At 48.9% G+C, this 22,592-nt stretch overlaps 1 protein-coding gene across 10 annotated transcripts in view; it reads left to right on the top strand.

Annotated features, from left to right (window-relative positions):
* Positions 1-22,592, top strand: part of DAB1 (DAB adaptor protein 1) — a 1,143,899-nt gene that overhangs the window by 1,101,447 nt on the left and 19,860 nt on the right. For 7 of the 10 annotated variants that reach the window (XM_063939276.1, XM_063939279.1, XM_063939283.1 and 4 more), the window contains 2 exons: positions 7,076-7,184; positions 15,657-16,202. In XM_063939276.1, the coding sequence (XP_063795346.1) occupies positions 7,076-7,184; positions 15,657-16,202 (655 nt within the window). The remainder of the gene's footprint in view (positions 1-7,075; positions 7,185-15,656; positions 16,203-22,592) is intronic. The other 3 variants (XM_063939281.1, XM_063939285.1, XM_063939284.1) reach the window with 1 other exon arrangement.

Genomic DNA, 22,592 nt, shown 5'->3' on the forward strand with positions numbered 1-22,592 from the left:
AAGGGTGCACACTAGGGGCTCTCCTGAGCTTCTTAGTGAAAGTTTAGTTTTAGATTTTTTATTTTCAGTGAGACCTGCTGGCAACAGGCTCACTGCATCGAGGGACTAAGGGGAGAAGAAGCGAACTCACCTGCGTGCAGAGTGGATTGGGCTTCTTAGGCTACTGGACACCATTAGCTCCAGAGGGACCGAACACAGGCCCAGCCTCGGAGCTCGGTCCCAGAGCCGCGCCGCCGGCCCCCTTACAGAGCCAGAAGCAAGAAGAGGTCCGGAAAAATCGGCGGCAGAAGACATCCTGTCTTCACCAAGGTAGCGCACAGCACTGCAGCTGTGCGCCATTGCTCCTCAGCACACTTCACACTTCGGTCACTGAGGGTGCAGGGCGCTAGGGGGGGGCGCCCTGAGCAGCAATAAAAACACCTTGGCTGGCGAAAATACATCACATATAGCCCCCAGGGCTTTATGGATGAATTTTAACCCCTGCCAGATTCCACAGAAAAACGGGAGAAAAGGCCGCCGAGAAGGGGGCGGAGCCTATCTCCTCAGCACACTGGCGCCATTTTCTCTCACAGCTCCGTTGGAGGGAAGTTCCCTGGCTCTCCCCTGCAGTTACTACACTACAGAAAGGGGTTAAAAAAGAGAGGGGGGCACTAATTAGGCGCAGTATAACAATACAGCAGCTATAAGGGGAAAAACACTTATATAAGGTTATCCCTGTATATATATATATATATATATATATAGCGCTCTGGTGTGTGCTGGCATACTCTCCCTCTGTCTCCCCAAAGGGCTAGTGGGGTCCTGTTCTCTATCAGAGCATTCCCTGTGTGTGTGCTGTGTGTCGGTACGTTGTGTCGACATGTATGAGGAGGAAAATGAGGTGGAGGCGGAGCAATTGCCTGTAACAGAGATGTCACCCCCTAGGGAGTCGACACCTGAGTGGATGAGCTTATGGAAGGAATTATGTGACAGTGTCAGCTCTTTACAAAAGATTGATGACATGAGACAGCCGGCGACTCAGCCTGTGCCTGTCCAGGTGTCTCAAAAGCCACCTGGGGCTCTAAAACGCCCGTTACCGCAGATGGCTGATACAGACACCGACACGGATACTGACTCCAGTGTCGACGATTAAGAGACGAATGTGACTTCCAGTAGGGCCACACGTTACATGATTGAGGCTATGGAAAATGTTTTTACACATTTCTGATAATACCAGTACCACTAAAAAGGGTATTAGGTTGGGTGAGAAAAAACTGCCTGTAGTTTTTCCTGCATCTGAGGAATTAAATGAAGTGTGTGATGATGCGTGGGTTTCCCCCGATAAAAACTGTTAATTCCTAAAAAGTTATTAGCATCATACCCCTTCCCGCCAGAGGATAGGGCACGTTGGGAAACACCCCTTAGGGTGAATAAAGCGCTCACACGCTTGTCTAAACAGGTGGCACTACCGTCCCCGGATACGGCCGCCCTTAAGGAACCTGCTGACAGAAAGCAGTAAAATATCCTAAAATGTATATACACTCACACGGGTGTGATACTGCGACCAGCAATCGCCTCAGCCTGGATGTGCAGTGCTGGGGTGGCTTGGTCGGATTCCCTGACTGACAATATTGATACCCTAGATAGGGACAGTATATTACTAACTATAGAGCATTTAAAAGATGCATTTCTATATATGCGTGATGCACAGAGGGATATTTGCCGACTGGCATCAAGAGTAAGTGCGCTGTCCATTTCTGCCAGAAGAGGGTTATGGACAAGACAGTGGTCAGGTGATGATGATTCCAAAAGGCATATGGAAGTATCGCCTTATAAAAGGGAGGAGTTATTTGGGGTAGGTCTAACAGACCTGGTAGCCACTGGAAAATCCACATTTTTACCCCAGGTAGCTTCTCAACCTAAGAAGACGCCGTATTATCAGGCGCAGTCCTTTCGGCCCCATAAGGACAAGCGGGCAAAAGGCGCCTCATCTCTGCCCCGTGGCAGAGGGAGAGGAAAAAGGCTGCAGCAAACAGCCAATTCCCAGGAACAAAAGCCCTCTCCCGCCTCCGCAAAGTCCTCAGCATGACGCTGGGGCTTTACAAGCGGTCTCAGGCACGGTGGGGGCCCGTCTCAAGAAATTCGAGACGTCTCCCCCTCGCCGTTTCATAAAGTCTGCTTTACCGACGTCTCCCTCAGACAGGGAGACAGTATTGCAAGCCATTCACAGGCTGTATTCCCAGCAGGTGATAATCAAGGTACCCCTCCTGCAACAGGGAAAGGGGTACTATTCCACACTATTGTGGTACCGAAGCCGGACGGCTCGGTGAGACCATTTTTAAATCTAAAATCCTTGAACACTTACATACAAAGGTTCAAATTCAAGATGGAATCACTCAGAGCAGTGATTGCAAACCTTGAAGAAGGTAACTATATGGTCTCTCTGGACATCAAAGATGCTTACCTACATGTCCCAACTTACCCTTCTCCAAGGGTACCTCAGGTTTGTGGTACAGAACTGTCACTATCAGTTTCAGACGCTGCCGATTGGATTGTCCACGGCACCCCGGGTCTTTACCAAGGTAATGGCCGAAATGATGATACTCCTTCGAAAGAAGGGAGTTTTAGTTATCCCTTACTTGGACGATCTCCTGATAAGGACAAGATCCAGGGAACAGTTGGAAGTCGGGGTAGCACTATCTCAGATAGTGCTGCGGCAGCACGGTTGGTTTCTCAATATTCCAAAATCGCAGCTGATCCCGACGACACGCCTTCTATTCCTAGGGATGATCCTGGACACAGTCCGGAAAAAGGTGTTTTCTCCCGGAGGAGAAAGCCAGGGGGTTATCCGAACTAGTCAGAAACCTCCTAAAACCAGGCCAAGTGTCAGTGCATCAGTGCACAAGGGTCCTGGGAAAAATGGTGGCTTCCTACGAAGAAATTCCATTCGGCAGATTCTACGCAAGAACTTTCCTGTGGGACCTGCTGGACAAATGGTCCGGATCGCATCTTCAGATGCATCAGCGGATAACCCTGTCACCAAAGACAAGGGTGTCTCTCCTGTGGTGGTTGCAGAGTGCTCATCTTCTAGAGGGCCGCAGATTCGGCATTCAGGACTGGGTCCTGGTGACCACGGATGCCAGCCTGAGAGGCTGGGGAGCAGTCACACAGGGAAAAAATTTCCAGGGCTTGTGGTCAAGCCTGGAGACATCACTTCACAAAGCAATACCTCTGCTTCAAGGTCAGCCGGTGCTGATCCAGTCGGACAATATCACGGCAGTCGCCCACGTAAACAGACAGGGCGGCACAAGAAGCAGGAGGGCAATGGCAGAAGCTGCAAGGATTTTTCGCTGGGCGGAAAATCATGTGATAGCACTGTCAGCAGTGTTCATTCCGGGAGTGGACAACTGGGAAGCAGACTTCCTCAGCAGGCACGACCTCCACCCGGCAGAGTGGGGACTTCACCCAGAAGTCTTCCACATGATTGTAAACCATTGGGAAAAACCAAAGGTGGACATGATGGCGTCCCGCCTAAACAAAAAATTGGACAGGTATTGCGCCAGGTCAAGGGACCCTCAGGCAATAGCTGTGGACGCTCTGGTAACACCGTGGGTGTACCAGTCAGTGTATGTGTTCCCTCCTCTTTCTCTCATACCAAAAGTACTGAGAATTATAAGACGGAGGGGAGTAAGAACTATACTCGTGGCTCCGGATTGGCCAAGAAGGACTTGGTACCCGGAACTTCAAGAGATGCTCACGGAGGACCCGTGGCCTCTACCTCTAAGAAGGGACCTGCTCCAGCAAGGACCCTGTCTATTCCAAGACTTACCGCGGCTGCGTTTGACGGCAGGGCGGTTGAACGCCGGATCCTGAAGGAAAAAGGCATTCCGGATGAAGTCATCCCTACCCTCGTCAAGCCAGGAAGGATGTAACCGCAAAGCATTATCACCGCATTTGGCGAAAATATGTTGCGTGGTGCGAGGCCAGTAAGGCCCCGATGGAGGAATTTCAACTAGGTCGATTCCTGCATTTCCTGTAAACAGGAGTGTCTATGGGCCTAAAATTGGGGTCCATTAAGGTTCAAATTTCGGCCCTGTCGATTTTCTTCCAGAAAGAACTGGCTTCAGTTCCTGAAGTTTAGACGTTTGTCAAGGGGGTACTGCATATACAGCCTCCTTTTGTGCCTCCAGTGGCACCTTGGGATCTCAATGTAGTTTTGGGGTTCCTAAAATCACATTGGTTTGAACCACTCACCACTGTGGACTTAAAATATCTCACATGGAAAGTGGTAATGCTGTTGGCCCTGGCTTCAGCCAGGCGTGTCTCAGAATTGGCGGCTTTATCCTATAAAAGCCCTTACCTAATTTTTTTATACGGACAGGGCAGAATTGAGGACTCGTCCTCAATTTCTCCCTAAGGTGGTTTCAGCGTTTCACTTGAACCAGCCTATTGTGGTACCTGCGGCTACTAGGGACTTGGAGGACTCCAAGTTGCTGGACGTAGTCAGGGCCCTGAAAATATATGTTTCCAGGATGGCTGGAGTCAGAAAATCTGACTCGCTGTTTATCCTGTATGCACCCAACAAGCTGGGTGCTCCTGCTTCTAAGCAGACTATTGCTCGTTGGATTTGTAGTACAATTCAGCTTGCACATTCTGTGGCAGGCCTGCCACAGCCAAAATCTGTAAAAGCCCATTCCACAAGGAAGGTGGGCTCATCTTGGGCGGCTGCCCGAGGGGTCTCGGCTTTACAACTTTGCCGAGCAGCTACTTGGTCAGGGGCAAACACGTTTGCTAAATTCTACAAATTTGATACCCTGGCTGAGGAGGACCTGGAGTTCTCTCATTCGGTGCTGCAGAGTCATCCGCACTCTCCCGCCCGTTTGGGAGCTTTGGTATAATCCCCATGGTCCTTACGGAGTTCCCAGCATCCACTAGGACGTCAGAGAAAATAAGAATTTACTTACCGATAATTCTATTTCTCGTAGTCCGTAGTGGATGCTGGGCGCCCATCCCAAGTGCGGATTGTCTGCAATACTTGTACATAGTTATTGTTACAAAAATCGGGTTATTATTGTTGTGAGCCATCTTTTCAGAGGCTCCTCTGTTATCATGCTGTTAACTGGGTTCAGATCACAGGTTGTACGGTGTGATTGGTGTGGCTGGTATGAGTCTTACCCGGGATTCAATATCCTTCCTTATTGTGTACGCTCGTCCGGGCACAGTATCCTAACTGAGGCTTGGAGGAGGGTCATAGGGGGAGGAGCCAGTGCACACCAGGTAGTCCTAAAGCTTTACTTTTGTGCCCAGTCTCCTGCGGAGCCGCTATTCCCCATGGTCCTTACGGTTTTCCCAGCATCCACTACGGACTACGAGAAATAGAATTATCGGTAAGTAAATTCTTATTTAAAGTTCAGATTTAATATGTTTAATTCTAGAAGAACTTGCTTCTTGCTTTTTAACACTGATGGCACGTTGGAGATACAGGTTACTACTGTACTGTACATGGTGCACTGCACACCACACTTGTTTTACACAAATAAAGAATGCTTCTTACTCCGTTGGGAAATGGGAAGCCTGCGCATACATTTTAAAGTGTTTTTAATGCACAATCAGGCCATTACCTGTAATGTGTTTCTATTGGGTACTTTGATTTTTGAGAACTCCCACTGAAACCGCCCCTACAGCCGTATTCCAGCTGCGTCTGACGAGGGTACGTGAAGGGTACGCAAATGCGCCTGACTCTGAATAAGTAGCAGGAATATAATGTTGTTCCAGATGCATTTTGCTCCTCCATTTACTCCTGAATGTGAATAAGGCAGAGAATGGCGATAATATCAGGGGGATCAAACGTCTGACCCTTTGGTGAACATGGACAGGACCGTAGCAGGGCGATTTTTCGCGTTTTGCAGGTCTGGGGCTGCCGGGACCAGGCAGAAGAGAAGAACATGGACCACTTTAGATCACTGAGGGGGCTGTATTCCTGGAGGATCCTGCGTTTGGGATCGGTATAAGATCCCAGCGGTCAGGATCCCGGAGGTCAGGAGGCCGACGCCGGGAACCCGACAGCCAGAATCCCAGCAGCGAGCGCAGCATATCACCACGCACATCGCTTCTGGCCCCATGGCAATTATTTTGCCCCTTAGGTGGTGGCGTGGACCACTACCCGAGTGGGAATACTGGGCTTGGGTTGGGATTCTGACCACCTGCGTTTTCCCGGCTGTTGGGATTGGCATACCTTATGGTTGTACCATGCTGTACCAAACCTCCTGCAAGCCACATGCAGCAACTGTGCTGCCCCCTTGGCTTTGCACCCTGGGCAGCAGCACCGCTCATACACACCCCTAGGTACAGTTCTAGACATGAGCAAATTAGGTGCATTCAAAATAAGCATCTCACACATACACGTAAAGGCATAGTAATATCTATATACACGAACATTGTGACACCTACACTAAAGGTAAAGCCCCTTACTGTCAGGATTTATAATGGACATACATGAGGATCCAAAAATAAAAAATTCTAATTAAATTTGGCTTAAATCTATTATTTTGAAAAGGTCCTACCATCAATATCGAGGTGTCAGTGGCCAATGCTCAATGTGTGGGGGGCCACAGGTAAAATAAAGACTCTAAGGGCTCGATGTCTGCGATGCAGAAGCCCCGGACTTTCGGCTCTTTAATATACACCCCTGTGGGGCTTCAAACTAAAATATGTGATTGAGAGGCAAAATCAGGGCTACTTACAGTAGGTTCGATGGAGGACACCTGCATGCCAACGCAGTTACAACAGCACATTGCAGGAATCGCCCCCACATCACCTCCTAGATCGGTGGCATGATGTCACTGATTCTGTGTTTTGGGTGCCCCCTAAGTCATGGCACCTAGGTTCTGAACGTCCCTTCATCTCTGCATTTCCCCAGGTCATAGATAACCTTCCAATGTATTATGCTATGTGTCGATGAATATATACACACTGTGTAACGTATGTATTGGGCTTTTGTATGATGGTATATATAGAATGTATCATGTTTGTGATCTTCTCCAGGAGTAATATTATTATTGTAACCAAATCTTCTTGCTGTCGGTTTTTCTTGTAGACCCCAGCGACTCCAGGTGATGCCTTTATGAAATACCCCACCCAGCTGCACCCAGCAGTTGCTCCCATGTTTGGAACCCTTTCTTACAATCCCGTTGCACTGCCATCAGGTGAAAAAAGGCCCTTGTCAGTTCTGGAAATGCAGAGTTACTTGGATCAGACACAGTAGCCACATTACTCATCCTGCAGCCACAGGAACCTTGTATGGCCATTGGCAGGAGACCCCTGTGGCAGCAGGACACTAGGACAGACACAGTAGCCATATTACTCATACTACAACCACAGGAATCTTGTATGGCCATTGACAGGAGGCCCCTGTGGCAGCAGGACACTCGGACACAGACACAGTAGACACGTAACTCATCCTGCAGCCACAGGAACCTTGTACGGACATTGGCAGGAGGCCTTCATGTCAGCAGGATACTAGGACACAGACACAGTAGCTACATTTCTCATCCTGCAGCCACAGGAACCTTGCACGACCATTGTCCAGACGCCCCTATGGCTGCAAGACACTGGGGGACAGACACAGTAGACACATAACTCATCCTGCAGCCACAGGAAGCTTGTATGGCCATTGGCAGGAGACCCTTGAGGCAGCAGGATACTAGGACACAGACACAGTAGCCATATTACTCATCCTGCAACCACAGGAACCTTGTATGGCCATTGTCAGGAGACCCCTGTGGCAGCAGGACACTAGGACAGACACAGTAGCCATATTACTCATACTACAACCACAGGAATCTTGTATGGCCATTGACAGGAGGCCCCTGTGGCAGCAGGACACTCGGACACAGACACAGTAGACACATAACTCATCCTGCAGCCACAGGAACCTTGTACGGACATTGGCAGGAGGCCTTCATGTCAGCAGGATACTAGACACAGACACAGTAGCTACATTTCTCATCCTGCAGCCACAGGAACCTTGCACGACCATTGTCCAGACGCCCCTATGGCTGCAAGACACTGGGGGACAGACACAGTAGACACATAACTCATCCTGCAGCCACAGGAAGCTTGTACGGCCATTGGCAGGAGACACTTGGGGCAGCAGGATACTAGGACACAGACACAGTAGAGATATTACTCATCCTGCAACCACAGGAACCTTGTATGGCCATTGGCCGGAGGCCCTTGTGGCAGCAGGACACTATGACACAGACACATCAGCCACATTACTCATCCAGAATCCACAGGAACCTTCTACGGCCATTGGTATGAGCCCCCTGGGGCAGCAGGACACTGGGACACAGACACAGCAGCCACATTTCTCATCCTGCAGCCACAGGAACCTTGTACGGCCATTGGCAGGAGACCCCTGGGGCAGCAGTACACTAGGACACAGACACAGTAGTCACATTTATCATCCTGCAACCACAGGAACCTTGTATGGCCATTGTCATGAGGCCCCTGTGGCAGCAGGACACAGACACAGTAACCACATAACTCATCCTGAAGCCACAGGAACCTTGTACGGCCATTGTCATGAGGCCCCTGTGGCAGCAGAGGGGACACAGACACAGTATAATGTTTCCAGGATGGAAGTGTAGCACAATCCCCAGGGAATGTTTTACCCTATGTATTATAATGTGTGCACTGTTTCATGAACGTGTCAGCTGGTAGCAGGTACCCTCTGTAAGCAGCGCATGTTTCTGTCACTTCCATGATGTGTAGTTCTAGTTGAAGGCTCATAAATATAGCTAAACATTTAATCCATGCATTAACATTAGTTTGCAGCTGCTACGGCTCTCCACATCTGCCTATATGCGGCTGGTAACATGCAGGGCTGGGGGTAGAAAACTGGAATTGAGGTCTGGAGAATCAGCTGTGGGACTTTGGATCTGTAATTAATGTGGAAGCTGAATACTGTACACCCATCCTAGTTTGACTCTGTATACCTTTTAAGAAGAAGTATTAAAGGGGTTACATGCATATTTATTTTCCCAATCTATCGTCCCTTTCTAAGCCAGCTCATTATAGCCCGACACAAGAAAACAGTTATATAGGTATCAGTACAGTCTAGCGCTGAGAGCTCCCTCTGCTGGCTGTAAGATGGTATGCTTCGGTCCCAAATATTGGTTAGGAACCTCTTCGGGAATGCTGAATGTTGTAGTACCACAACAGCTGTAGGACCACAGTTTGCCTGAGGGTGGAATAAACTGTGGCCCCCTGTTAGACGAATAAGAAATAATTATTGCACTAAATTAAATTAAGCAAAAAGCTTAAGAAAAAAAATAAAGTACTATAATATAATAGGATGTTATAATATAACACATTATGCATGCACTGAGACACGAATGTCGCTAAATTTAGGAAAAAGTACTAAAGGAAATTACCGCCCATGGCAGTGCATATAAGTCATACAGTACTGTCTGCCTCATGCCACATAGCATACAAAGGATAGGTGTATGGGGACACATGTATTATAAGATATAATGTACACCTAACTGTAAATTTAAATGGATATTAGAAATTGTTCTTACATATAGTACCTGCTTATATTATTCCAAATATACTGTTCTTACGTATAGTACCTGCTTATATTATCCCATATATAACCTAGAAAGTACAAGATAGACATCCTATATAATAAAAGGCTAACACTGCTCCTCACCTCTACGGGGGAATTCAAGTGTTTTGCGCACCAGCTGCTACTACATGGCCCCCAACGGAGCAATCCAATTGTTGCTCCGTTCGGGTGCGCACTGCAGCCGGCGCTGACATCACTGTTATGTTGTTCCGCCATGTTGACGGGCTGGTAACTAGTATATATTATAAAAAAAGTGACTGAATCATAAGACAAAGGGGGAGATTTCTCAAACCATGGAGAGATATAAAGGGGAGAGAGATAAAGTCACAACCAATCAGCTCCTGCCATTTCTCAAACAGTTTGTAAAATGTCAGGAGTTGATTAGTTGGTACTTTATCTCTCTCTATTTTCATCCATCTCCAAGCTTTGATGCATCTCCCCCAAAGGCGGAGGAAGAGGTGTGATAATGTATTGCTGCTGGTAATATTGGTACGGGTAGAACAGTGTGCATTGTGGGAAGAAGGAGGGGGCGTTGTATATAGGACGGAGAGCTGGCTGGTTATTACAATGATAAATGACGCTATTCCCTGAGAACCAGATAGGGCAAACGCTAGATATAAGGGGTCTATCCCTTTAAAAGTAGGAATGTATATTATTATTATTATTATTATTATTTCCCATCTAACACTGGATGTTATCGGTAAGAGTTTGTAGCTATAATTAGCACAGTGATGGGAGACATGACATATAGGAATCAACAGTAAATCGGCCCCCGGGGATGGGGGGCCAAGACATAATACAGCAGAAAGCGGAAAATCTATGAATAACCTTTGTGGAGACGGTTTGGTATTGATCTCCCCACCGGCAGCCAATGGGAATGATTAAATAATTTCATTTGTTTAATCAGGCCGAGTAACATTGTAACCTGAACCGCACCAATCCCAGGTGTGCCGGGGCTTTCATAACAGAACCTGGAGGCCATGTGATTTATGTATTTCCCAATCTAATGAAACACTCTGCTGCTACATTGTAGCGGGAAGGTGAGGGCAGGCTCTGTGCGCGGTGTATACAGTGTAATGTGTACAGCGTGCCCTGTGCTGGTAATTAGGGGAACATAATACTGAGACACTGTACAATCAGCTCCACATCGCATTATGTGACACAGCCAGGGAAATATACACTGCAGCAATAACAGCTCCCAGGACCAGCCATTATATGACATTGATGTGCTGGCTTCTAGCAGTCTTCTGGGAATGCTGAGACTTATGGTACCACTACAGTTACAAAGCCACATGCTTGGAATAGACTTCTGCTTCTGGCTGGTGATGATTAACACTGATTATTGCCCTTTATAACGCACCAGCCAATCAGCTCCAATATGTAAATTGACAGTTAGGAGCTGATTGGCTGGTGCGTTATCACCTTGCGCTTATCACTGCTTTATCACTTCTCCAGGCTTGGGGGGTAATTCTGAGTTGATCGCAGCAGCAAGTTTGTAAGCAATTGGGCAAAACCATGTGCAATGCAGGGGGGGGGTAGATATAACATGTGCAGAGAGAGTTAGATTTGGGTGGGTTATTTTGTTTCTGTGCAGGGTAAATACTGCCTGCTTTATTTTTACACTGCAATTTAGATTTCAGTTTGAACACACCCCACCCAAATCTAACTCTCTCTGCACATGTTACATCTGCCTCCCCTGCAGTGCACATGGTTTTGCCCAACTGCTAACAAAATTGCTGCTGCGATCAACTCAGAATTAGGCCCATAATTCATCTGCCTGATACAGTTTTGGTTTGCACAGCAGCAGCACCACTGCACCCCCTAGTGGGTGGACCCTGGTGGACAGTGATAGGCAACCTGATTCTCCTTGGGGGCAACATTGGGCGGCCCTCTAACTTTCAAAAGGGATGTACATTGCTCTTAATCTCAAGGGTTAATAGGAGCACTGGATGACGTTATGGGGTGTATTCAATAGCTTGTCGGAAAGACGGCAGCTTCCCAAAGAATTTGGTCAGAAGGGGTTCCGACCTATTCAAAAAGTGCAGTTTTTTTCCGACAAGTCGGGAATTCTCGACTTGTCGGAAAACACGTGGATCGGCGGAATAGCTGCTGACCCGCCTGCTTCTGTCGGAAACGGGGCCAAATCCGACAGGTTTTGTTGCCACATATTAAAATAATGGTTATTAAATATAAATTCCTTATCCATATTCTATAAAGATTACTTAAAAAATAGAAAACTGCTCCTTTCTGTAATTGGAAGGGAGTCACATCACCCATTCAGGCACTCCACAATAAAATAAATTCTGCCCTACCTTAATTACTGGGTTTCGGAATTATTACTTAAGGAATTCATCCCAGCCTTTACCTATTCATTAAGCAAACGTGAGTATAGGAGGGCGATAAAACGCCATTAGGCGTCTGCCCTGCAGCCCTGGTAGCGGCGTCAGCGCCTGTATTTAAAATGCACATGACACAGCCCGGGGGGGGGGGGACATTGAGACATTACTTCCCATCCGATTGCTTCTTGCAACTTCACCCTGTCGGAATAATATAGAAAAATGGACAGGCTTCCTAACACTGTCTGCAAATGCCTCTGCAGACTGACTGATTGCCACACAGGAGCAAGGAAATTCTGTATTTCAATCACCAACACATGAAATAATTAGACAGGTTCTTTTAGTATAAAGGATGTTGCTATTTATTTAATCCTAAGCATTGCAGCACCAGCCAATCGTTTATCAAAAATTGGAGTCTATCTGGTCATTTATTTTCCAGCCTGGATGAGAGGCTTGGCAGCACAGAGCCATGCTGACACCTAGTGGCCAAAGTTATTATTAGCCTATTTCCGCATGGCTGCTACATCCAAAGACAATTTCTATCTTAATCCTTTATTCATATCAAATATAAATATGCAATCAAGAAAAAAAAAAAGCTTGGTTAAACAGCCTGTGGCTTATCACGTGTTGTTGAACTACAAGTTTCAGCATTCCCGATTGACTTATGCCTTATAATGCATTTCTATTCCGCTGTAGCGGTCTCAATGCACTTTGACTTTTCCAAGTCGGCTTTAACACAACTCAATTTAAACAACATCAATTTATTTCTGCAACGACTTGTTAAGTTTGGGAGAGAATTTCAGTTTTTATCTGATAATGGGACACATTTTGCTGACAGGCCCTGATTACTGCAGGCGGAATACCCCAAGCTGCACACGGTATTATATATGCATAGCTTTCCCAGGGAGAACATTAACACAAGATAGATGATATCGCACAGGTGCCTGGTTTAGATTAACCCTTCATTTGTTGGGTTTTCCACGAAGGCACCCTACAGATTGATTCCTATGTGTTCCCTGCGGGGAGGGAGGTTTAAAGTCAAGATTTACAAGACAAGATTCATTCAAATCACACTGATAAGAAGAAGACTGGTTTTAATTGTAAGGAGCGGGTACAGGGCAGCACCCCTGAAAGACATTCTTCAGGAAATTGAATTCTGACAGCTAATGTGTTTGCAGCAGATGTCTCAGGCCCATCGTACACATGGCTAGGAGATAATGTCACCTTTTAGTCATATCTGACTGAAAGTTATATAGTGGAAGGAGCAGCCCCCCCCCCCCCACCCACCCCCAGCGGCACAGAGTATATCAGGAGATGAGTGATGTGTCAGTGAGGACAGGGCTGCATGTGACTGGCAGTGACATGATGCGAGGAGGAGAATGGAGGCAGCAGGAAGCCACAGACTGAGAGTTATATAGTGGAAGGAGCAGGGTCCCCAGCAGCACAGAGTATATCAGCAGAGGAGTGATGTGTTAGTGAGGACAGGGCTGCATGTGACAGGGGCAGTGACATGATGTAAGGAGGGGAAATGAGCCAGCAGGAAGCCACAGACTGAGAGTTATATAGTGGGAGGAGCAGGGTCCTCAGCAGCACAGAGTATATCAGGAGATGAGGGATGTGTCAGTGAGGACAGGGCTGCTTGTGACAGGGGCAGTGACATGATGTGAGGAGGGGAATGGAGGCAGCAGGAAGCCACAGACTGAGAGTTATATAGTGAGAGGAGCAGGGTCCCCAGCAGCACAGAGTATATCAGGAGATGAGGGATGTCTCAGTGAGGACAGGGCTGCATGTGATGGGTAGTGACAGGATGTGAGGAGGGGAATAGAGGCAGCAGGAAGCCACAGACTGAGAGTTATATAGTGGGAGGAGCAGGGTCCTCAGCAGCACAGAGTATATCAGGAGATGAGTGATGTGTCAGTGAGGACAGGGCTGCATGTGACGGGTAGTGACAGGATGTGAGGAGGAAAATAGAGGCAGCAGGAAGCCACAGACTGAGAGTTATATAGTGGGAGGAGCAGGTTCCCCAGCAGCACAGAGTATATCAGGAGATGAGTGATGTGTCAGTGAGGACAGGGCTACATGTGACAGGGGCAGTGACATGAAGTGAGGAGGGGAATGGAGGCAGCAGGAAGCCACAGACTGAGAGTTATATAGTGGGAGGAGCAGGGTCCTCCAGCAGCACAGAGTATATCAGGAGATGAGTAGTGTGTCAGTTAGGACAGGGCTGCATGTAACAGGGACAGTGACATGATGTGAGGAGGGGAATGGAGGCAGCAGGAAGCCACAGACTGAGAGTTATATAGTGGGAAGAGCAGGGTCCCCAGAAGCACAGAGTATATCAGGAGATGAGTAGTGTGTCAGTTAGGACAGGGCTGCATGTGACAGGGGCAGTGACATGATGTGAGGAGGGGAATGGAGGCAGCAGGAAGCCACAGACTGGGAGTTATATAGTGGGAGGAGCAGGTTCCCCAGCAGCACAGAGTATATCAGGAGATGAGTGATGTGTCAGTGAGGACAGGGCTACATGTGACAGGGGCAGTGACATGAAGTGAGGAGGGGAATGGAGGCAGCAGGAAGCCACAGACTGAAGGTTATATAGTGGGAGGAGCAGGGTCCCCAGAAGCACAGAGTATATCAGGAGATGAGTAGTGTGTCAGTTAGGACAGGGCTGCATGTAACAGGGACAGTGACATGATGTGAGGAGGGGAATGGAGGCAGCAGGAAGCCACAGACTGAGAGTTATATAGTGGGAAGAGCAGGGTCCCCAGCAGCACAGAGGATATCAGGAGATGAGTGATGTGTTAGTGAGGACAGGGCTGCATGTGACAGGGGCAGTGACATGATATGAGGAGGGGAATGGAGGCAGCAGGAAGCCACAGACTGAGAGTTATATAGTGGGAAGAGCAGGGTCCCCAGCAGCACAGAGGATATCAGGAGATGAGTGATGTGTTAGTGAGGACAGGGCTGCATGTGACAGGGGCAGTGACATGATGTGAGGAGGGGAATGGAGGCAGCAGGAAGCCACAGACTGAGAGTTATATAGTGGGAGGAGCAGGGTCCCCAGAAGCACAGAGTATATCAGGAGATGAGTGATGTGTTACAGAGAACAGGGCTAGGACAGTTGTTTCCAAGTACAAACGCGGTGAGCCTAGACTGCACATGTGTCGGTATGAGGTGGTGGCGAGGATCTCCGTTTGTTAAAAAAGGGAATGTGTAGGCCATAGGCTACTATTGGCTAATGCCATCTAAAGATGGCGTTAGCTGCCGGAGCTTGGTAAATTTGACAAATAAGTTAATTTAACGATCAAAAATAGGTGGACCACCATACATACACCCTGGGGATGCTTAAACTGTGTGGCTTTCACCAAAAATCGTCTTTTCCCCCGCAAAATTACTAGATGTGTCCTTTAAGCTGATCAGAAGAATGCACTGTGTCTTTTATGTTGGCGAACTATCTATTTTAGACATTAAAAATCTGTCCTGAGATCACCATGCTTATAAACACCAGTCATTTCCCACGCACCTTCACCCACACACATAATGTAGAATGCAGACAGTCATTGGGCTGGACCATTATAGAATGCCGCATATCCATATACTACTAACCAGTGACATCAGCGTCCTGATTGTGACGTCACCGTACTAAATTCCAACCTTTTCTCTTTCTCATTTGCTTTTAATCTGTTTTCTTTTTCTTTTCTTTTTTTAAGGCTATGTTGCAATGGGAGCTGTCCAGCCTTCATTCTGGGGACAACAACCATTAATACAACCGCAGATGGTCCTGGGAGGCCAGCCTCCAGTTGCTCAGGTTCTGCAGGGAAGCCAAACGATAACATGGGCTCAGCCGGGCCTTTACCCCACCGCTCAGCAACAGCCATGGCCCACCCTGCCTGGCCAGTTCCCACCTACTGCCTTCATGCCAACACAAACTGTATTGCCTTTTCAAGCAGCCATGTTTCAAGGTACCACCGCTCCTGTAGCCGCTGTCCCACCAACCAGTGACTCCATGCGATCAAGCCCGCTCCGGCCGGACCAGAAAGTTACGAAAGAGATGTTTAAGGATTTTCAGATGGTAAATCCCCCGCCTGTGCCATCACGACACCCAGACCAGCCTTCCCTCTCATATACCTCAGATGCCTTCTCAAGCTATTTTGACAAAGTTGGGTTGGCGCAGGATACAGACGACTGTGACGACTTTGACATCTCACAATTAAATTTGACGCCTATGACTTCCACTTCGCCATCTACTAATTCACGTGAGTACTGCATAGTGGAGGAAGGAACTTGTACCCGTAGGTGCATAATGTATCAATCATAAAAACTTGATCAGCCGAGGTTTTTAATAGTTTTTTTTAATATTTTTGTTTTTTCAGGGCATCCTCTTCACTGTTCATTCAGTATATATTTTTTGTTTATGTTTACAAAGTAGACGATGCACTTATAACTTAGGCTAATAGTAGAATACATACGATATGCCAGCGGACAGGATACCGGCGGTCATATGACCGACACCGGCATCCCGATGCAGAGAATCCCGACAGGGGTTGGGTAAGTACATTTACCCTCCCCCTTACCCCCCTAACCCTTTCCTTCCCGCAGCCTAACCCTAACCCCCCCTCACCATCTAACCCTCTCTGGTGGTATCTAAACCCACCCCTCCCTCCCCGCAGTCTAACCCTCCCTTCCCCGCAACTTAACCCTAACCCTTCCCCGCAGCCTAACCCTAACCCTCCCTTCCCCGCAGCCTAACCCTAACCCTCCCTTCCCCGCAGCCTAAACCTAACCTCCCATGCATCGGCATTCCGAGCAGTGTTGGGATACAGGCGTCGGTATTCCGATGATTGAGATCCTGAACGCCAGTATCCTGAACGGATACCCTAATAGCACCATATGGTTCTTCCTAATGTGAAGCGGATGTGTCCAATCCGGTGTTGGCTACACCAGTGACTACTGGTGGGCGCTGCCTGTCTGGAATATTGGATTCTCTGGGCCTCGAGTGCCCCTTTAATATAAAACACTGTGGTGTACCGCAGAAAAGTTGGTAGAATCCAAAGCATTAAATGCTAAGGTGTTCTTGGAAAATTATTGTTGGAATCACATTGGTTGCACTGTTACCTGTACTCACTGTTACCTGCACTCAGTTGCCATTAAGTACCGCCAATATACCATAATGTTCTGTTGTGTTCCTGTTGAGTAAACACCAGTTGCTGCCGTAGCTGGGCCACATTTCTCCCAAGGTTACCTTGGTTAATGCCAATGAAGCGGCTGGTGCAGAGTTGTTTTTTTAATTATTTTATGTATTCCCAGATATTTATATAGCGCAGACATATTACACAGCCCCATCACAGGGAATATTTGCTCATTCGCATCAGCCCCTGCCCCACAGAGCTTACAATCTATAGTCCCTACCACATAGAAACACTAGGATTACTTTTAATGTATTGGAGTGTGGGAGAAACCCCATGCAGGCATGGAGAGAACATACAAACCCCCCACTAAAACTCATAACCCCAGTGCTGGGAGGCAGTAACCCCTCAGAGTTGAATGCAAGTTCTCAGTAATCACTCCCGGGATTGCGTGAATGTATATTATTGCCCTATGCCAGCGGACCCCTATCCGTCTGCTTGGTGTGATACCTCTCCTGATCAGCAGGGGACTCTTGCATCAGCCCTGTCCTTGGTGAAAATAGGGATATTTACGCTACCGGCCAATCCAGTGCTTCCCGAAATTCCATCACCACGCCCCCTCGGAGCATTGCAGAAATGATAACTTCCCATTAGAGCCCGGTTACCCCGCTTCAGCTGCAAGTGCACATGTGATAGAAATGCGTAGAACTTTCTTGCACACCGTTCCGGAGCATGCGCAGTGCGAAGACATGCAAGGTACGCTCCGCAAATGGGCAAACGCTCCGTTTTGCACTGGCCCCTAAAAGACCGATTCAGTTAGCCTTGAGTTGGCTGAAGATTGCTTAATGAGGGTTGGATACCCGTGTCTGTGACGTTTTGCTCTTCAGTTAGGAATCAGTGTTAACGCAAGTCTCAATGGGAGTTAATGCAGATTTTAGTTTGCGGCTCCTGAGTAGGTGAGAAGTGGGAAAAAATCCTTACTGGAAGGCAAAAATGTCAGGACACCATACAGTACCCCTGGGACATACCTCCCGACGGATAATAAGGTATTTACAGGTTTTAAAATGGTAAACTACAGCCAATGTAGATGGCCGCAATGTCGATGTGGACCAGTGTAGTCGGTGATGAAATGTCGATGTGTTAGAATGTCAGCGCTTTCATCTTGGTGGCCTCACACTGACTTACCTTCTCCTGGCGTCTCCTGCGGCGTCTTTCAGGTCTCAGCGTCATGTGATGTCACTTCCCTGTCAGAGCTCTACTCCCTACCCCTGACCCTGGAAAGAGAGGTATTCCTCCGGCGCTACCCCTTACAAAGATGTATATATGTGTGCAATTGCTAAAATGAATACTTAAAGAGTATTTCTATGATATAAATACATTTAATAAAAGTTTTCACACTTACAGTTAAATTCAGATATGTTCATTTTATAGACGAAAACCGGTACACACATAAAAGACAAAGACACAACATACAGTCACAAAGAAGACAATAGATACCCTGAAATAGGATCCAAATTCGTGGTGACACGCTCTGTAGCGGTCTTACTCACACCCACTGGATCTTAATTATATTATTTTGTAATCCACCATCATCGACGCGTTTCTCCTGTCCATGCAGGCTTCATCAGGAATGTCCTGACAAAGCCTGCGCAGACAGGAGAAACGCGTCGATGATCTAGAGGAGAAGGGGACAGTGACTGCCAGATCACCTACAACACTCTTCTAGTTTGCCGGCAAACTACTTCTGCCACACTCCAGTTGGCGCTGATGGAACAACAAGAAGGACAGTAATGGTTTGGAAAATTGAAACAGTATCAACTGTATCCTGACTTTTTATCCTGGTGGATTCCAAAATAATATAATTAAGATCCAGTGGGTGTGAGTAAGACCGCTACAGAGCGCGTCACCCCCGCACGAATTTGGATCCTATTTCAGGGTATCTATTGTCTTCTTTGTGACTATATGTTGTGTCTTTGTCTTTTATGTGTGTAACGGTTTTCGTTTATTAAATGAACAAATCTGAATTTAACTGTAAGTGTGAAAACGTTTATTAAATGTATTTATATCATAGAAATACTCTTAACAACTGCACACATATATACATCTATCTATGTAAGGGGTAGCGCCGGAGGAATAACTCTCTTTCTTGGCATACGAATATCTATTGGGGGAAGATGGATCCCCTCAATCCTCACAGGCCGCACCCACTTCATTACACAGAGAAACATCACAGTGGTCAGCGCAGCCTTCAACCCAAAAATCTTACTAGTCCTACCCCTGACCCTCCCTCTAGAGCAGGGGTAGCCAACCCTGGTCCTCGAGACTACCAACAGTTCATGTTTTCCAGGTCTCCTCACAGAATCAAAAGTAAAGTAATTAGCTCCAACTGTGGATCTTTTAAAATGTGTCAGTGAGTAATGACTACACCTGTGCTCCTGCTAGGTGACCTGGAAAATGTGAACTGTTGGTAGCTCTCGAGGACCAGGGTTGGCTACCACTGTTCTAGTGCCCAGCCCTAACCTTCTCCACCTCCCCCACAGCCTAACACTAAGCCTCCCCCCCCACACTGCATAAACCTAACCCCCACAGCATGACACTAAGCCCCCCCCCACTGCCTAAACCTAACCCCCACAGCATGACACTAAGCCTCCCCCACTACCTAAACCTAACCCCCACAGCCTATCACTAAGCCTCCCCCCACTGCCTAAACCTAACCCCCACAGCCTGACACTAAGCCTCCCCCCCACTGCCTAAACCTAACCCCCACAGCCTGACACTAAGCTTCCCCCCCACTGCCTAAACCTAACCCCCACAGCCTAACACTAAGCCTCCCCCCCCCACTGCCTAAACCTAACCCCCACAGCCTGACACTAAGCCTCCCCCACTGTCTAAACCTAACACCCACAGCCTGACCCTAAACCTCCCCCCACTGCCTAAACCTAACCCCCACAGCCTAACACTAAGCCTCCCCCCACTGCCTAAACCTAACCCCCACAGCCTAACACTAAGCCTCCCCCCACTGCCTAAACCTAACCCCCACAGCCTGACACTAAGCCCCCCCTGCCTAAACCTAACCCCCACAGCCTGACACTAAGCTTCCCCCCCCACTGCCTAAACCTAACCCCCACAGCATGACACTAAGCCTCCCCCCACTACCTAAACCTAACCCCCACAGCCTATCACTAAGCCTCCCCCCACTGCCTAAACCTAACCCCCACAGCCTGACACTAAGCCTCCCCCCCACTGCCTAAACCTAACCCCCACAGCCTAACACTAAGCCTCCCCCCCCACTGCCTAAACCTAACCCCCACAGCCTGACACTAAGCTTCCCCCCCACTGCCTAAACCTAACCCCCACAGCCTGACACTAAGCCTCCCCCCACTGCCTAAACCTAACCCCCACAGCATGACACTAAGCCTCCCCCCACTACCTAAACCTAACCCCCACAGCCTATCACTAAGCCTCCCCCACTGCCTAAACCTAACCCCCACAGCCTGACACTAAGCCTCCCCCACTGTCTAAACCTAACCCCCACAGCCTGACACTAAGCCTCCCCCACTGTCTAAACCTAACACCCACAGCCTGACCCTAAACCTCCCCCCACTGCCTAAACCTAACCCCCATAGCCTAACACTAAGCCTCCCCCCACTGCCTAAACCTAACCCCCACAGCCTAACACTAAGCCTCTCCCCACTGCCTAAACCTAACCCCCACAGCCTGACACTAAGCCCCCCCCTGCCTAAACCTAACCCCCACAGCCTGACACTAAGCCTCCCCCACACTGCCTAAACCTAACCCCCACAGCCTGACACTAAGCTTCCCCCCCCACTGCCTAAACCTAACCCCCACAGCCTAAACCTAACCCCCACAGCCTGACACTAAGCCTCCCCCACTGTCTAAACCTAACCCCCACAGCATGACACTAAGCTCCCCCCCCACTGCCTAAACCTAACACCCACAGCCTGACCCTAAACCTCCCCCCACTGCCTAAACCTAACCCCCATAGCCTAACACTAAGCCTCCCCCCACTGCCTAAACCTAACCCCCACAGCCTGACACTAAGCCTCCCCCCACTGCCTAAACCTAACCCCCACAGCCTGACCCTAAGCCTCCCCCCCACTGCCTAAACCTAACCCCCACAGCCTAACACTAAGCCTCCCCCACTGCCTAAACCTAACCCCCACAGCCTAACACTAAGCCTCCCCCACTGCCTAAACCTAACCCCCACAGCATGACACTAAGCCCCCCCCCCCCCCGCCTAAACCTAACCCCCACAGCCTGACACTAAGCCTCCCCCCCCCACTGCCTAAACCTAACCCCCACAGCCTGACACTAAGCTCCCCCCCCCCCACTGCCTAAACCTAACCCCCACAGCCTGACACTAAGCCTCCCCCCCCTGCCTAAACCTAACCCCCACAGCCTAACACTAAGCCTCCCCCCACTGCCTAAACCTAACCCCCACAGCCTGACACTAAGCCCCCCCCTGCCTAAACCTAACCCCCACAGCCTGACACTAAGCCTCCCCCCACTGCCTAAACCTAACCCCCACAGCCTAACACTAAGCCTCCCCCCACTGCCTAAACCTAACCCCCACAGCCTGACACTAAGCCCCCCCCCCTGCCTAAACCTAACCCCCACAGCCTAACCCTAAACCTCCCCCCACTGCCTAAACCTAACCCCCACAGCCTAACACTAAGCCTCCCCCCACTGCCTAAACCTAACCCCCACAGCCTGACACTCTGCCCCCTCCTGCCTAAACCTAACCCCCACAGCCTGACACTAAGCCTCCCCCCACTACCTAAACCTAACCCCCACAGCCTGACCCTAAGCCTCCCCCCACTGCCTAAACCTAACCCCCACAGCCTAACACTAAGCCTCCCCCCACTGCCTAAACCTAACCCCCACAGCCTGACCCTAAACCTCCACCCACTGCCTAAACCTAACCCCCACAGCCTAACACTAAGCCTCCCCCCACTGCCTAAACCTAACCCCCACAGCCTAACACTAAGCCTCCCCCCACTGCATAAACCTAACCCCCACCGCATGACACTAAGCCTCCCCCCACTGCCTAAACCTAACCCCCACAGCCTGACACTAAGCCTCCCCCCCACTGCCTAAACCTAACCCCCACAGCCTATCACTAAGCCTCCCCCCCACTGCCTAAACCTAACCCCCACAGCCTGACACTAAGCCCCCCCCACTGCCTAAACCTAACCGCCACAGCCTAACACTAAGCCTCCCCACCACTGCCTAAACCTAACCCTCACAGCCTAACACTAAGCCTCCCCCCACTGCCTAAACCTAACCCCCACAGCATGACACTAAGCCCCCCCCCCCACTGCCTAAACCTAACCCCCACAGCCTGACCCTACGCCTCCCCCCACTGCCTAAACCTAACCCAGACAGCCTGAGCCTAATGTTGATATTTTGAGAATGTCAACATGTTGAGGTAAATTTACTAAGATGGGAGTTCTATTTAAGATGGGCTGTTACCCATAGCAACCAATCAGATTCTACTTC

The sequence above is a fragment of the Pseudophryne corroboree genome, chromosome 9 (assembly GCF_028390025.1).
Source record: "Pseudophryne corroboree isolate aPseCor3 chromosome 9, aPseCor3.hap2, whole genome shotgun sequence".
Taxonomy (NCBI): domain Eukaryota; kingdom Metazoa; phylum Chordata; class Amphibia; order Anura; family Myobatrachidae; genus Pseudophryne; species Pseudophryne corroboree.